Below are 16219 nucleotides of genomic sequence, written 5' to 3' on the forward strand. Positions count from 1 at the left end.
ACGTCTACAATGGGGTGCGTGACAAAAAATGTATGTCTCGAAGGAGAACGTGAGAGGAAATGTATGTTCCCAAGGAAGGGCGTGAAAAAAATAGAAATAAATAAATGATGTCCCTGAGGGGGGCGTGAGAGAAAAATTACAACTACAATGGGGTACGTGACAAAAAATTTGTCTCGAAGGAGAACGTGAGAGGAAATGTATGTTCCCAAGGAAGGGCGTGAAAAAAATAGAAATAAATAAATGATGTCCCCTAGGGGGGCGTGAGAGAAAAATGACGTCTACAATGGGGTACGTGACAAAAAATGTATGTCTCGAAGGAGAACGTGAGAGGAAATGTATGTTCCCAAGGAAGGGCGTGAAAAAAATAGAAATAAATAAATGATGTCTCCGAGGGGGGCGTGAGAGAAAAATTACGTCTACAATGGGGTACGTGACAAAAAATGTATGTCTCGAAGGGGAACGTGAGAGGAAATGATTGTTCCCAAGGAAGGGTGTGAAAAAAATAGAAATAAATAAATGATGTCCCCGAGGGGGGCGTGAGAGAAAAATTACGTCTACAATGGGGTACGTGACAAAAAATGTATGTCTCGAAGGAGAACGTGAGAGGGCGTGAAAAAAATAGAAAAAAATAAATGATGTCCCCGAGGGGGGCGTGAGAGAAAAATTACGTCTACAATGGGGTACGTGACAAAAAATGTATGTCTCGGAGGAGAACGTGAGAGGAAATGTATGTACCCAAGAAAGGGCGTGAAAAAAATAGAAATAAATTATGTCCCCGAGGGGGGCGTGAGAGAAAATTACGTCTACAATGGGGTGCATGAGAAAAAAAATTATATCTTGAAGGGGCACATAAGAGAAAATGTATGTTCCCATGGTGGTGCCTGAGGAAAAAAAATACATCTTCAGGGGGGCGTGAGAAAAAATGTACGCCCCCAAGGGGAGGATGACATGCTGTAGGCACATCCCCACTTGGGAGAAGACATTAAACTTCTTGTCCCAAGACGTGCACAATCATCGCAGATATTTTGGTTAGCACTTTGGCGTCATCATGGCTCCACCATCTTGTATGTCTTTTGTATTGCCAGCGTCCAAAGCACACCTCAATGTCTGCGTGGGCGCTGGCCCCCGTTGGAGGCCACGTGGAGGGGCGGCTGGGGCTGCCGCAGGAAGGGCACCCGCTTCAGGTTGTTCAGCTGCGGTGTGGGGGCTTCTGAGGGGGCGCCTGCGGAGCACCAGAGAGGAACAGGAAGTTCAAGAGTAAAAGATTGGCAAACAGTCTGACGCGGTCTTACCTGCTTGCTGGTTGCTGAGTGGGGGCCTGACTTTGGCAAGGGGCGGGACTCCTCTATACTGGGGGCGGAGCATGGGCACCTGGGGCTGACCGTTGACATGGAGGTGGGGGTCTGACGTGCTGTCCAGAGGTCGGAACCTCGAAGCCGTGGTTGTTTTGGACTGGGGAAGCTGCAATTTTTAAGAAGTCATGTTAGCTAACTGGAAAATTACCGCGGAAATTTTGATGTGCGTCCTATCTGGGCTGCTAACGTTAGCTCGGTGTAATGCTAATAGTTAGCATACTTGCAAGATCGCAAAAAGACTCAAAATGTATGAATTTGAACTAATTCCCATGATGTAAAACCGGAGTTTTTCATCATGGAAATTAGTTCAAATGCTAGCATTAAATGTCGGCGTGCTAACGTTAGCTTGATCACATAAAAAAGTTAGCATACTTCTAAGATGGCGGAAATTTTGGGGTTTTTTATATGAATAACATATAAAACATAATGGCAATGTTAGCATGATAACATGGGAAAAGTTAGCACACTTCTAAGATGGCACCAAGTATCAAAAGCCATCATGTTTAGGTTTCAACAGATCAAATGAGCTAAAATGCTAGCATGCTAACGTTAGGATAATAACATGAGAAAATTTAGCATACTTTTGTTAGAAGTGTGCTAACCTTTTCAAATGAAAAGTTAGCACACTTCTAAGATGGCGCCAGGTATCAAAAGCCATCATGTTTAGGTTTCAACGGATCAAATTAGCTAAAATGCTAGCATGCTAGCGTTAGGATAATAACATAAGAAAATTTAGCATACTTTTGTTAGAAGTGTGCTAACCTTTTCAAATGAAAAGTTAGCACACTTCTAAGATGGCGCCAGGTATCAAAAGCCATCATGTTTAGGTTTCAACAGATCAAATGAGCTAAAATGCTAGCATGCTAACGTTAGGATAATAACATAAGAAAATTTAGCATACTTTTGTTAGAAGTGTGCTAACCTTTTCAAATGAAAAGTTAGCACACTTCTAAGATGGCGCCAGGTATCAAAAGTCATCATGTTTAGGTTTCAACAGATCAAATGAGCTAAAATGCTAGCATGCTAACGTTAGGATAATAACATAAGAAAATTTAGCATACTTTTGTTAGAAGTGTGCTAACCTTTTCAAATGAAAAGTTAGCACACTTCTAAGATGGCGCCAGGTATCAAAAGCCATCATGTTTAGGTTTCAACAGATCAAATGAGCTAAAATGCTAGCATGCTAACGTTAGGATAATAACATGAGAAAATTTAGCATATATTGTTAGAAGTGTGCTAACCTTTTCAAATGAAAAGTTAGCACACTTCTAAGATGGCGCCAGGTATCAAAAGCCATCATGTTTAGGTTTCAACGGATCAAATTAGCTAAAATGCTAGCATGCTAGCGTTAGGATAATAACATAAGAAAATTTAGCATACTCTTATTAGAAGTATGCTAACATTTTCAAATGGAAAGTTAGCCTACTTCTAAGATGGCGCCAAGTATCAAAAGCCATCATGTTTACGTTTCAACAGATGAAACGAGCTAAAATGCTAGCACGCTAATGTTAGGATGATAACATAAAACATTCAGCATACTTTTACTAGAAGTATGCTAACCTTTTCTATGAAAGTTAGCACACTTCTAACATGGCGCCAGGTATCAAAAGCCATCATGTTTAGGTTTCAACGGATCAAATTAGCTAAAATGCTAGCATGCTAGCGTTAGGATAATAACATAAGAAAATTTAGCATACTCTTATTAGAAGTATGCTAACATTTTCAAATGGAAAGTTAGCATACTTCTAAGATGGCGCCAAGTATCAAAAGCCATCATGTTTACGTTTCAACAGATGAAACGAGCTAAAATGCTAGCACGCTAATGTTAGGATGATAACATAAAACATTCAGCATACTTTTACCAGAAGTATGCTAACCTTTTCTATGAAAGTTAGCACACTTCTAACATGGCGCCAAAGTAGCCAAAGCCATCATGTTTAAGTTCAATCGGATCAAATTAGCTAAAATGCTAGCATGCTAGCGTTAGCATAATAACATAAGAAAATTTAGCATACTTTTATTAGAAGTATGCTAACATTTTCAAATGGAAAGTTAGCATACTTCTAAGATGGCGCCAAGTATCAAAAGCCATCATGTTTACGTTTCAACAGATGAAACGAGCTAAAATGCTAGCACGCTAATGTTAGGATGATAACATAAAACATTCAGCATACTTTTACTAGAAGTATGCTAACCTTTTCTATGAAAGTTAGCACACTTCTAACATGGCGCCAAGTAGCCAAAGCCATCATGTTTAAGTTCAAACGGATCAAATTAGCTAAAATGCTAGCATGCTAGCGTTAGGATAATAACATAAGAAAATTTAGCATACTTTTATTAGAAGTATGCTAACATTTTCAAATGGAAAGTTAGCATACTTCTAAGATGGCGCCAAGTAACAAAGCCATCATGTTTAAGTTGAAACGGATCAAATGAGCTAAAATGCTAGCATGCCAGCGTTAGGATAATAACACAAGAACATTCAGCATACTTTTACAAGATGTATGCTAACCTTTTCTATGAAAGTTAGCCCACTTTTAAGATGGCGCCAAGTAGCCAAAGCCATCATGTTGAAGTTCAAACGGACCAAATTAGCTAAAAGGCTAGCATGCTAACGTTAGAATAATAACATAAGAACATTTAGATGTATACTAACCTTTTCTATGAAAGGTTAGCACACTTCTAAGATGGCGCCAAGTAGCCAAAGCCTTCATGTTTAAGTTCAAACGGATCAAATTAGCTAAAATGCTAGCATGCTTGCGTTAGGATAATAACATAAGAAAATTTAGCATACTTTTCCTAGAAGTATGTTAACCTTTTCAAATGGAAAGTTAGCATACTTCTAAGATGGCGCTAAGTAGCCAAAGCTATCATGTTTATGTTTAAACAGATCAAATTGGATAAAAATGCTAGCATGCCAACATCGGCAAGATAACGTAGTAAAAGTTAGCATATTGCTAAGATGGCGGCAAGTATCAAAAACTATGATGTAAACGTTTAAACAAATCAAATTAGCTAAAAGGTTAGCATGCTAAGATTAGCATGATAGCATAAGAACATTTACCATACTTCTAAGGTGGCACCAAGTATCAAAAGCCATGAATTTTAGTTTTCCATAAATTAAAATGAGTAAAAATGTTAGCATTGGTAAAGGCATCGTTTTGGGGTTTGTTTACATATTTCCTTCCCTGGGCCCTACTGGACTTGCTGTGTCATTTAGCACTCACGGCTTGCCCGGAGACCTCGAACGAGCGCGAGCGCCTCTTCTTGCGGCGAGCCTCAAAGTCGGCCTCCCGGGGGGTTTGGTTCTTGCTGCCGGTCTTGTGGGGCCGCATCCACGTCGCCCGCACGCCGGGGCCCTCGCCGGTGCTGCTGGACAGGTTGTCGTCGGACGTGGCGTGCCGGAGTTCGGGGCTGGGCTGTCGGCCGCGCCGCGAGGCCAGACCACCAGGGAGTGCCTCGCCGGAGAAGAGGCTGCTCTTTCGCTTCGGGGGCTCCATCGGCGAGGGCGCCGGGGGAAACCGCAGGGACTCGGCCTCCCGGGCTTTGGAGCGCCGCCGGGCCGCCTTCACCGAAATGTTGTGGACCCCCCTGAGGATCTGCTGCCTCTCTGAAGTCACACATGATGGTTATTAGTTTTTAGAAGGTTTATTGTTGTTTTTTGAACTGATGTTACCGGTTCGTGAAAGGGGGACGTCAGGACCCGCCTCGCTGCTTTCAGGCGATGAGTCCAGGTGGCTGCTGACACTGTGGTTGAGGTGGGTGTAGCTGAGTGAGCTCACTGGTGCGAGCGGCTGCAGATGAACAATTACACAACCAACGTCGTCAACATTTTTTTTAACAGTAAAATTACCGTAAATGGAAAAACAGTACCATTCTGGCAACTGGTAAAAACTTTTTAAAAAATTGTATTTTTACGGTAACATGGGGAAGTTGGAAAACTAAGGCAGAAGCTCACCTCTCTGTTGCCCTTCCCGTTGATATGGATGGGAGGCGGCGTCATTACCGCAGAGTTCTTCACGTGTCGGGACTGAGCGGCGTTCTTAAAAACCCGGTTGTTGTCCCTGATTTCGGGGGAAAGAACAGAAACATTTGTAGGGGTTGCCGTTGTCACGATTCAGTCCACAAGGTGTCCTTACTGGTCAGGCTCCGGCAGGATGGGAGGCAGGGTATGCCTGCGAGGTTTGGCTTGTCCTCGCCGCTCGTCCGCGCACGTGTTGCGCACGCTCTCCTGGTCCGAGTCCAGATCCTGGATGGCATCGCGGTTTTGAGCGGGCAGGGCGATCTTGGGGAGAGAGCCCCCCTGGAAAGATCGGTAACGTAATTGTATCTCTTCATCTAAGAATTATGAGCTACTCAAGGCTCTGTTGGAAGTGAACAATGTGTATTTGGACAATCTGTTGAGGTCTTTGTTTGGTGGTACCTTGATGGTGTGCCTGGTGGTCACCTTGTCCAAAGCCACGGCTCGGTCCAGCTTCCTCTCGTCCAGCTCTCTGGTGTAGATTTCATAGAGCTCCTGTAGTTGGGGCGGGACTAGAAGGCTGTGGTCTGAAGAACACGGACAGTTAGCAGGACAGGACCAATCAAAAGCTCTTCAGCAGAAGATCCGGACCGACCGTTGATGAACTGCCGCTGCTGCTGTATGATCTCGTCGCAGAGGTGCCGGTGCATCTCGAAACGCTTCACCACAAAGTTCTTCTGCCGGATCACGTTGTCTTTGAGGAGAGCGTGCGACTCCATCTCCGCATTCTCGATCTCCAGCTCGTGCACCTTGCACAGGAGGCCCAGTATCTCCCGCTGCTCCTCTGAGCTCACCCTCCGCGGAAGAAGCTCCTCCAAGTGGCGGGCCTTGTCTCGCAGCTCCAGGAACTTGCGCTCCAGCTGCGCCTTGAAGGTGGAAGCGAGAAGTCTTCAGATTCATGTCAAGAGTTTTCAAACCAGCAGTAGATGAAGACCTTCTGCTTGTGGAGCTTCTTCTGCTGAGTCATTAGAGCCACCAGGTTCTCTCTGGCCAACGCCACCTCCTCCGTCACGTTGGAGTCCGGCGGAGAGTCCAGAGAGTCGGAGTCCTTCTCGCTGTCGTCTTTACTCGTGCTTTCTTTTCGTTTTTCTGCTCGCCACTTCCTCCTTCGCCGGCTGCGCTCGTGCTCCCAGCTACAGGTAAGACACCACACGAATATTGTAAGGCTTGTCCTGAAGCATCTTAACAGAAATAAGACGGTTTTAAGACTGACTCTGCGATGGTGAGCAGCTGCTTGGACGTGTCAATCTGGATCTCCATGTTGTTATTCTCCAGTGCCATCAGGTTCCTGCGGATCTCCATCTGCTGGCGGAAAGCGTCCAGGAGCTGCTCCCTCAGCTGGTCCATGTCGACCCGACTCTGCTTGCACGAGTGGGCCTGGACCTCCGCTTGTGTAGGAAGACAAACGGGGACGTTAGAAGCGAAACCATGATGGCTGTCCGATGAACCGGAGGCGGGGCTTCACCCTGGACGTGGCGGATGTCGGCCCTGTCGGAGCCGTGCTGGCGGGCCGCCTGGTCGGTGATCTTCTTCTTGAGCCGTTCGATCTCGCAGCGAAGGTCCGAGATGATGTTGGTGTACTGAGCGATGTGGTACGACACGTTTATCAGGTTCTTTTTCACCTGGAGAACATCCACAACCGTGAGCGAGAGGCTTTTGTTGGTTGTACAACTTCTTGATTAGATTTAATATAAATTAATATTCTAATTTCAAACCCTAAAGAGAAACGAATATGGCATTCTTTTAGTAGTCATCGAGCACGACAAAGTACACTGCTAAAGAATCACCAGCAGAGGTCACTGTTCGCAGGAAGTTCAATCAAGTAATTTAGAGGGAAAACATGTAGAATTAAAAAAAAATTTAAATTTTTGTTTTCATAAAAATTAACATATGTTAAATATAAATAAAAATATAATTTGGCTGTCTTTTTTTATAATATTTTTTTAAAAATTAAAATTAATTCTTACTTAAGTTTTGAATAAAAATTTAATAAACATATGTTTAAAGTAAAAACATTTTTTATTAGTCTGTCTTTTTAAAAAATAATTATTTTTTAAATTAAAATTAATTCCAACTTAAGTTTTGAATAAAAATGTAATACGTGTTTTGACATAATTTTTTGACGTATTGAAGTCATTATAAAAATTAAAAAATATAATTATCGATTAACTTTTAAAAAGAGTCCACTGCAAAAAAAAATCACCAGCAGAGGTCGCTGTTCCCAGGAATTGTATTGAACTTATTTAAGGTAGAAAAGAAACATGTAGAATTGTTGCTTGTTTGAAATCTGTTTTTGACACAAGATATAATTTAAATTTTTCCATATAAAACAATTTTTTTTATGCATAATTTGTATTTACATATATATATATATATAAACAATTTTAACATACGTCTTAAGTAAAAATGTAATTAGTTTCTTGACATATTTTGACATAATTAAAAAAACTTTTTTTTTTAATTAAAATTAATTCTAACTTAAGTTTTTAATAAAATTGTAATATTTGTTTTGACATAATTTTTTGACGTATTGAGGTCATTATAAAAAAATATATATATATAATTATCGATTCCCTTTTTAAAAAGAGTCCACAGCTAAAAAATCACCAGCAGAGGTTTATTGAGCTAATTTAAGGTAGAAAAGAAACATGTAGAATTGTTGCTGGTTTGAAAATTGTTTTTGACACAAAGATATAATTTACATTTTTCTAAATTAAATCTTTTTTTTTTTTTAAATGCATAATTTTTATTTACATATACAATTTTTTTAAAATAATTTCAACATACGTCTTAAGTAAAAACAAAAATTAGTTTCTTGACATATTTTGACATAAATATTTTTAAAAATCATTATTTTTAAAATTAAAATGAATTCTAACTTAAGTTTTGAATAAAAATCTAATATGCGTGTTGACATAATTTTTGACGTATTGAGGTCATTATAAAAAGAAAAATAATTATAGATTTTTTTTTTTATATAGAGTCCACTGCTAAAACATCACCGCAGAGGTCGCTGTTCGCAGGAATTTCAATGAATTATTTTAGGGAAGAAAAGAAACATGTACAATTGTTGCTGGTTGGAAAACATTTTTGACATGAAGATATAATTGAAATTATTTTAAATGAAATCATTAACAACAATGGATAATTTGTAATTTTAAATTTCGGAAATTAAAATTATTTTTAACATACGTTTAAAGTATAAAAATGTAATTTGTCTATTGACATAATTTTTTTACATTATTGTTTTTAAAATTAACATCAGTTCCAACTTAAGTTTTGAATAAAAATATAGTACGTGTTTTCTGACGGACATAACAATTTTAGAGTTTATAAAAATAAAAATAAATGCTGAAAATACATTATTTTCGTTGCCATTTTTCAAATTAAAAATACATTTTACATAGCTTTTTAAGAAAAAATATAATACGTTTTTTGACATAATTTTTTGACGTATTTATGTAATTATACAAAGAAAAAATATACTTATTAATTTTTATTTTTTTTAAAACACATCTAAAAAAATCACCAGCAGAGGTCACTGTTAGCAGCAATTTCAATGAATTGATTTAGAGAAGAAAAGAAACACAATAATAATAATAATAATAATAATAGTTTAGATTATGTATAATTGTTGCTGGTTAGAATAATGTTTTTGACACAAAGATATACTTTAAAATGTTTAAAATGAAATCATTAACAAAAATTGATAATTTTTTGTTTTAAATGTCTCTAATTAAAATTAATGTTAACATACGTTTAAAGTATAAAAATATAATTTGTCTATTGACATCATTTTTGACATAATTTTTTTTTAAAATTAACATCAATTCTAACTTAAGTTTTCAATACAAATATAGTATGTGTTTTTTGACGGACATAAAAAAATTAGAAAATAATTGCTGGAAATACATTATTTTCGTTGCCATTTTTCAAATTAAAGTACATTTTACATAGGTTTTAAGGACACATATAATACATTTTTTGCCATAATTTTTTTTGACGTATTTAGGTAATTATACAAAGAAAAAATATACTTATAAATTTTTTTATTTTTTTTTAAACCGCTAAAAAAATTACCAGCATAGGTCGCTGTGAGTAGCAATTTCAATGAATTAATTTAGAGAAAAAAAGAAACACAATAATAATAATAATAATAATAGTTTAGATTATGTATAATTGTTGCTGGTTAGAATAATGTTTTTGACACAAAGATATACTTTAAAATGTTTAAAATGAAATCATTAACAAAAATGTATAATTTTTTGTTTTAAATTTCTCTAATTAAAATTAATTTTAACATACGTTTAAAGTATAAAAATATAATTTGTCTATTGACATCATTTTTTGACATTAATTATCTTTTAAATTAACATCAATTCTAACTTAAGTTTTCAATACAAATATAGTACGTGTTTTTTGACGGACATAAAAAAATTAGAAAATAATTGCTGGAAATACATTATTTTCGTTGCCATTTTTCAAATTAAAGTACATTTTACATTGGTTTTAAGGACAAATATAATACGTTTTTTGACATAATGTTTTGATGTATTTAGGTAATTATACAAAGAAAAAATATCCTTATTAATTAATTTTTATTTTTTTTTAAAACACAGCTAAAAAAATCACCAGCAGAGGTCACTGTTAGCAGTAATTTCAATGAATTAATTTAGGGAAGAAAAGAAACACAATAATAATAATAATAATAATAATAATAATAATAATGGTTTAGATTATGTATAATTGTTGCTGGTTAGAATAATGTTTTTGACATAAAGATATAATTTATTTAAAATGTTTTAAATGAAATCATTAACAAAAATTTATAATTTTTTGTTTTAAATTTCTCTAATTAAAATTAATTTTAACATACGTTTAAAGTATGAAAATATAATTTGTCTATTGACATCATTTTTTGACATTAACTATTTTTTAAATCAACATCAATTCTAACTTAAGTTTTCGATACAAATATAGTACGTGTTTTTTGACGGACATAAAAAAATTAGAAAATAATTGCTGGAAATACATTATTTTCGTTGCCATTTTTCAAATTAAAGTACATTTTACATAGGCTTTAACAACAAATATAATACGTTTTTTGCCATAATTTTTTGACGTATTTAGGTAATTATACAAAAAAAAAAAAATCCTTATTAATTAATTATTTTTTTTTTTAAAACACAGCTAAAAAAAATCACCAGCAGAGGTCACTGTTAGCAGCAATTTCAATGAATTAGTTTAGGGAAGAAAAGAAACACAATAATAATAATAATAATAATAATAATAATAATAATAATAGTTTAGATTATGTATAATTGTTGCTGGTTAGAATAATGTTTTTGACATAAAGATATAGTTTAAAATGTTTAAAATGAAATCATTAACAAAAATGTATAATTTTTTGTTTTAAATTTCTCTAATTAAAATTAATTTTAACATACGTTTAAAGTATAAAAATAGAATTTGTCTATTGACATCATTTTTTACATAATTTTTTTTTAAAATTAACATCAATTCTAACTTAAGTTTTCAATACAAATATAGTACGTGTTTTTTGACGGACATAAAAAAATTAGAAAATAATTGCTGGAAATACATTATTTTCGTTGCCATTTTTCAGATTAAAGTACATTTTACATAGGTTTTAAAAACAAATATAATACGTTTTTTGACATAATGTTTTGATGCACTTAGGTAATCATACAAAGAAAAAATATCCTTATTAATTAATTTTTATTTTTTTTAAAACACAGCTAAAAAAATCACCAGCAGAGGTCACTGTTAGCAGCAATTTCAATTAATTAATTTAGGGAAGAAAAGAAACACAATAATATTAATAATAATAATGATAATAATAATAATAATAGTTTAGATTATGTATAATTGTTGCTGGTTAGAATAATGTTTTTGACATAAAGATATAGTTTAAAATGTTTAAAATGAAATCATTAACAAAAATTGATAATTTTTTGTTTTAAATTTCTCTAATTAAAATAAATTTTAACATACGTTTAAAGTATAAAAATAGAATTTGTCTATTGACATCATTTTTGACATAATTTTTTTTAAAAATTAACATCAATTCTAACTTAAGTTTTCAATACAAATATAGTACGTGTTTTTTGACGGACATAAAAAAATTAGAAAATAATTGCTGGAAATACATTATTTTCGTTGCCATTTTTCAAATTAAAGTACATTTTACATAGGTTTTAAGGACAAATATAATACATTTTTTGCCATAATTTTTTTGACGTATTTAGGTAATTATACAAAGAAAAAATATACTTATCAATTTTTTATTTTTTTTTAAACCGCTAAAAAAAATACCAGCAGAGGTCGCTGTTAGTAGCAATTTCAATGAATTAATTTAGAGAAAAAAAGAAACACAATAATAATAATTATAATAATAATAATAATAGTTTAGATTATGTATAATTGTTGCTGGTTAGAATAATGTTTTTGACATAAAGATATAGTTTAAAATGTTTAAAATGAAATCATTAACAAAAATTGATAATTTTTTGTTTTAAATTTCTCTAATTGAAATTAATTTTAACATACGTTTAAAGTATAAAAATATAATTTGTCTATTGACATCATTTTTTGACATTAATTATTTTTTAAATCAACATCAATTCTAACTTAAGTTTTCAATACAAATATAGTACGTGTTTTTGACGGACATAAAAAAATTAGAAAATAATTGCTGGAAATACATTATTTTCGTTGCCATTTTTCAAATTAAAGCACATTTTACATAGGCTTTAAGAACAAATATAATACGTTTTTTGCCATAATTTTTTTTGACGTATTTAGGTAATTATACAAAGAAAAAATATCCTTATTAATTAATTTTTATTTTTTTTAAAACACAGCTAAAAAAATCACCAGCAGAGGTCACTGTTAGCAGCAATTTCAATGAATTAATTTAGGGAAGAAAAGAAACACAATGATAATAATTATAATAATAATAATAATAATAGTTTAGATTATGTATAATTGTTGCTGGTTAGAATAATGTTTTTGACATAAAGATATAGTTTAAAATGTTTAAAATGAAATCATTAACAAAAATTGATAATTTTTTGTTTTAAATTTCTCTAATTAAAATTAATTTTAACATACGTTTAAAGTATAAAAATATAATTTGTCTATTGACATCATTTTTGACATAATTTTTTTTAAAAATTAACATCAATTCTAACTTAAGTTTTCAATACAAATATAGTACGTGTTTTTTGACGGACATTAAAAAAATTAGAAAATAATTGCTGGAAATACATTATTTTCGTTGCCATTTTTCAAATTAAAATACATTTTACATAGGTTTTAAGAACAAATATAATACGTTTTTTGCCATAATGTTTTGATGTATTTAGGTAATTATACAAAGAAAAAATATCCTTATTAATTTTTATTTTTTTTAAAACACATGTAAAAAAATCACCAGCAGAGGTCACTGTTAGCAGCAATTTCAATGAATTAATTTAGGGAAGAAAAGAAACACAATAATAATAATAATAATAATGATAATAATAATAATAATAGTTTAGATTATGTATAATTGTTGCTGGTTAGAATAATGTTTTTGACATAAGATATAGTTTAAAATGTTTAAAATGAAATCATTAACAAAAATTTATAATTTTTTGTTTTAAATTTATTTTAACATACGTTTAAAGTATAAAAATAGAATTTGTCTATTGACATCATTTTTGACATAATTTTTTTTAAAAATTAACATCAATTCTAACTTAAGTTTTCAATACAAATATAGTACGTGTTTTTTGACAGACATAAAAAAATTAGAAAATAATTGCTGGAAATACATTATTTTCGTTGCCATTTTTCAAATTAAAGTACATTGGTTTTAAGAACAAATATAATACGTTTTTTACCATAATTTTTTGACGTATTTAGGTAATTATACAATTTTTTTTTAAACAGCTAAAAAAATTACCAGCAGAGGTCGCTGTTAGCGGGAATTTCAACGAATTAATTTAGCGAAAAATAGAAACACGGGAAAAAGGTTTTTGACGTAAACATACGTTTTAAGTAAAAATGTCATTAGTTTCTTGACAATTTTTGACATATTCACAGCTGCAGCCAGAAAATAAATAAATAAATAAATAAATATATATATATATATATAGGGCAGCACGGTGGCAGAGGGGTTAGTGCGTCTGCCTCACAATACGAAGGTCCTGAGTAGTCGTGAGTTCAATCCCGGCCTCGGGATCTTTCTGTGTGGAGTTTGCATGTTCTCCCCGTGACTGCGTGGGTTCCCTCCGGGTACTCCGGCTTCCTCCCACCTCCAAAAAACATGCACCTGGGGATAGGCTGATTGGCAACACTAAAAAAAATTGGCCCTAGTGTGTGAATGTGGGTGTGAATGTTGTCTGTCTATCTGTGTTGGCCCTGCGATGAGGTGGCGACTTGTCCAGGGTGTACCCCGCCTCCCGCCCGATTGTAGCTGAGATAGGCTCCAGCGCCCCCCGCGACCCCGAAGGGAATAAGCGGTAGAAAATGGATGGATGGATATATATATATATATATATATATATATATATATATATATATATATATATATATATATATATATATATATATAATAAAAAATATAAAATAAATAAATAAATAAATTAATTAATACATTAATAAATAAATAAATAAATAAATAAATGAATAAATTAATTAATTAATTAAAGGTATTAAAAAAAATAAACTCACCCGCGTGCGAATACTCTTGGCACGGTCGGCGTACGCCAGCGTGTTGCGGGACTCCTCAAACGCCACGGAGGCGGGGCTTATGTGGGCGATCATGACGGTGCGGCTGTTCCCGCCCAGGGCGTCCTGTCAATCACGGAACGCGGGCGATCAATAACCAATGGACTTCCGCCAGCAAACAGACGCCGATCGTTACCTTCAGGAGTCTGGTCAGCTTGCTGTCTCGATAGTTGACGTACTTGTTGCCGTTCTTGTCGCTCAGCGCGTTGATGCAGTTCCCCAACGCCAGCAGGGAGCGGTTGATGTGGGCGCCCTCTTTTAACCTCTGACCCCGGTTCTGGGTCTGATCCAAGGATGGCCACGACGTTAGGTAACCGGATGGCCACGACATTGGGTACACCGTTTAAGTCTGGGTAACACACCTGTGCTGCTCGCTCCGAGCCGGCCAGGTCGATCATGAAGAGGCGGGCGAAGCGGACTTCCTGCAGGACGTCGCGGCAGCGACTCTGCTGCTTGACGGCCACCTGCAGCACGGCGTGCGAGCGCGACGACGTCTGGTTGGCGGCGGTGGGCTCCTGCATGCGCTGCTTGTTGCCCTTCATCAGCAGCTCCATGATCTGACCACATGGCCACCGTTAGCGCGGCGGCGACGTGTTGATAAACAAAACATGACATCACCTCCTGAGCGTTGATGGTGGACACCTCAGTGATGCCCGCCACCTGGATCACGCCCTTGGCGTCCTCCCTCAGGTCCAGGAAGCCCGAGGACGGGTTCAGAAGGTCCCGGATCACCTCGTTGTAGATCTACGGAATCATGCAGACAGCGACAACAAGATCAAGTTTGGGGTTGTTTGGGGGCGCTATCGGCTACACAACAGCTAAGCGCACAATAGCGCACAAGCTAGTAATAGTAATCGGACAATATCGCGGTGTAAAACGGCACATTGGTCAATATAAACAAGTATCAAATACAGTTGCAAAAACAAAGTCTCGAAAAGTACCCACAAACGTGTCCGCATCACGCGTCATGACCTTAACTTAATGAATAATCGTGGCGACTAGGTGCCGCCAAAAAAAAAAGAAGAATACGACTCCACCCCAACGTAAGGACAGACGGTTAATAGTAAAATATATTCAGTGAGTTTTTGCCTCATTCCTGTGAGAATCCTGCGGGTGACTGAAGCATTAGGGAGCGGGGGGGTTGGTTGAGTCATCCAGGACTACCCGCAGTATGCTCAAACAACCCCCGGGTGGCATCTGTGAGCAGATGATATGGAATCATCATCTTTCTCTTGCCATTCTTCAAGCATTCTTCGCTCACGTTTTAAGGGAGGGAGAGGCGCTGTCGGCTACACAACAGCTAAGCGCACAATAGCGCACAAGCTAGTAATAATAATCGGACAATATCGCAGTGTAAAACGGCACATTGGTCAATATAAACAAGTATCAAATACAGTTGCAAAAACAAAGTCTCGGAAAGCATCCAGTAACAAACGTGTCCGCATCACGCGTCATGACCTTAACTTAATGAATAATCGTGGCGACTAGGTGCCGCCAAAAAAAAAAGAAGAATACGACTCCACCCCAACGCAAGGACAGACGGTTAATAGTAAAATATGTTCAGTGAGTTTTTGCCTCATTCCTGTGAGAATCCTGCGTGTGACTGAAGCATTAGGGAGCGGGGGGGTTGGTTGAGTCATCCAGGACTACCCGCAGTATGCTCAAACAACCCCCGGGTGGCATCTGTGAGCAGATGATATGGAATCACCATCTTTCTCTTGCCATTCTTCAAGCATTCTTCGCTCACGTTTTAAGTGAGGGAGAGGCGCTGTCGGCTACACAACAGCTAAGCGCACAATAGCGCACAAGCTAGTAATAATAATCGGACAATATCGCAGTGTGAAACGGCACATTGGTCAATATAAACAAGTATCAAATACAGTTGCAAAAACAAAGTCTCGAAAAGCATCCAGTAACAAACGTGTCCGCATCACGCGTCATGACCTTAACTTAATGAATAATCGTGGCGACTAGGTGCCGCCAAAAAAAAAAAAAGAATACGACTCCACCCCAACGCAAGGACAGACGGTTAATAGTAAAATATGTT

General features: G+C 35.7%; 1 protein-coding gene across 1 annotated transcript in view; it reads right to left on the reverse strand.

Annotated features, from left to right (window-relative positions):
- Nucleotides 1–251: 251 nt before the first annotated feature.
- kif19 (kinesin family member 19) overlaps nucleotides 252–16219 on the reverse strand; it is a 59787-nt gene continuing 43819 nt past the window's right edge. Inside the window, exons 6-20 of the mRNA XM_062055206.1 lie at nucleotides 14791–14916; nucleotides 14535–14729; nucleotides 14309–14455; nucleotides 14116–14238; nucleotides 6842–6998; nucleotides 6590–6764; nucleotides 6311–6509; nucleotides 5972–6242; nucleotides 5779–5903; nucleotides 5495–5658; nucleotides 5314–5419; nucleotides 5032–5149; nucleotides 4583–4965; nucleotides 1293–1461; nucleotides 252–1222 (exon numbers count right to left, since the gene is read on the reverse strand). Of these exons, the coding sequence (XP_061911190.1) occupies nucleotides 1101–1222; nucleotides 1293–1461; nucleotides 4583–4965; nucleotides 5032–5149; nucleotides 5314–5419; nucleotides 5495–5658; nucleotides 5779–5903; nucleotides 5972–6242; nucleotides 6311–6509; nucleotides 6590–6764; nucleotides 6842–6998; nucleotides 14116–14238; nucleotides 14309–14455; nucleotides 14535–14729; nucleotides 14791–14916 (2580 nt within the window). The 3' untranslated portion in view covers nucleotides 252–1100. The remainder of the gene's footprint in view (nucleotides 1223–1292; nucleotides 1462–4582; nucleotides 4966–5031; nucleotides 5150–5313; nucleotides 5420–5494; nucleotides 5659–5778; nucleotides 5904–5971; nucleotides 6243–6310; nucleotides 6510–6589; nucleotides 6765–6841; nucleotides 6999–14115; nucleotides 14239–14308; nucleotides 14456–14534; nucleotides 14730–14790; nucleotides 14917–16219) is intronic.

The sequence above is a fragment of the Entelurus aequoreus genome, linkage group LG08, assembly GCF_033978785.1.
Source record: "Entelurus aequoreus isolate RoL-2023_Sb linkage group LG08, RoL_Eaeq_v1.1, whole genome shotgun sequence".
Lineage (NCBI taxonomy): Eukaryota > Metazoa > Chordata > Actinopteri > Syngnathiformes > Syngnathidae > Entelurus > Entelurus aequoreus.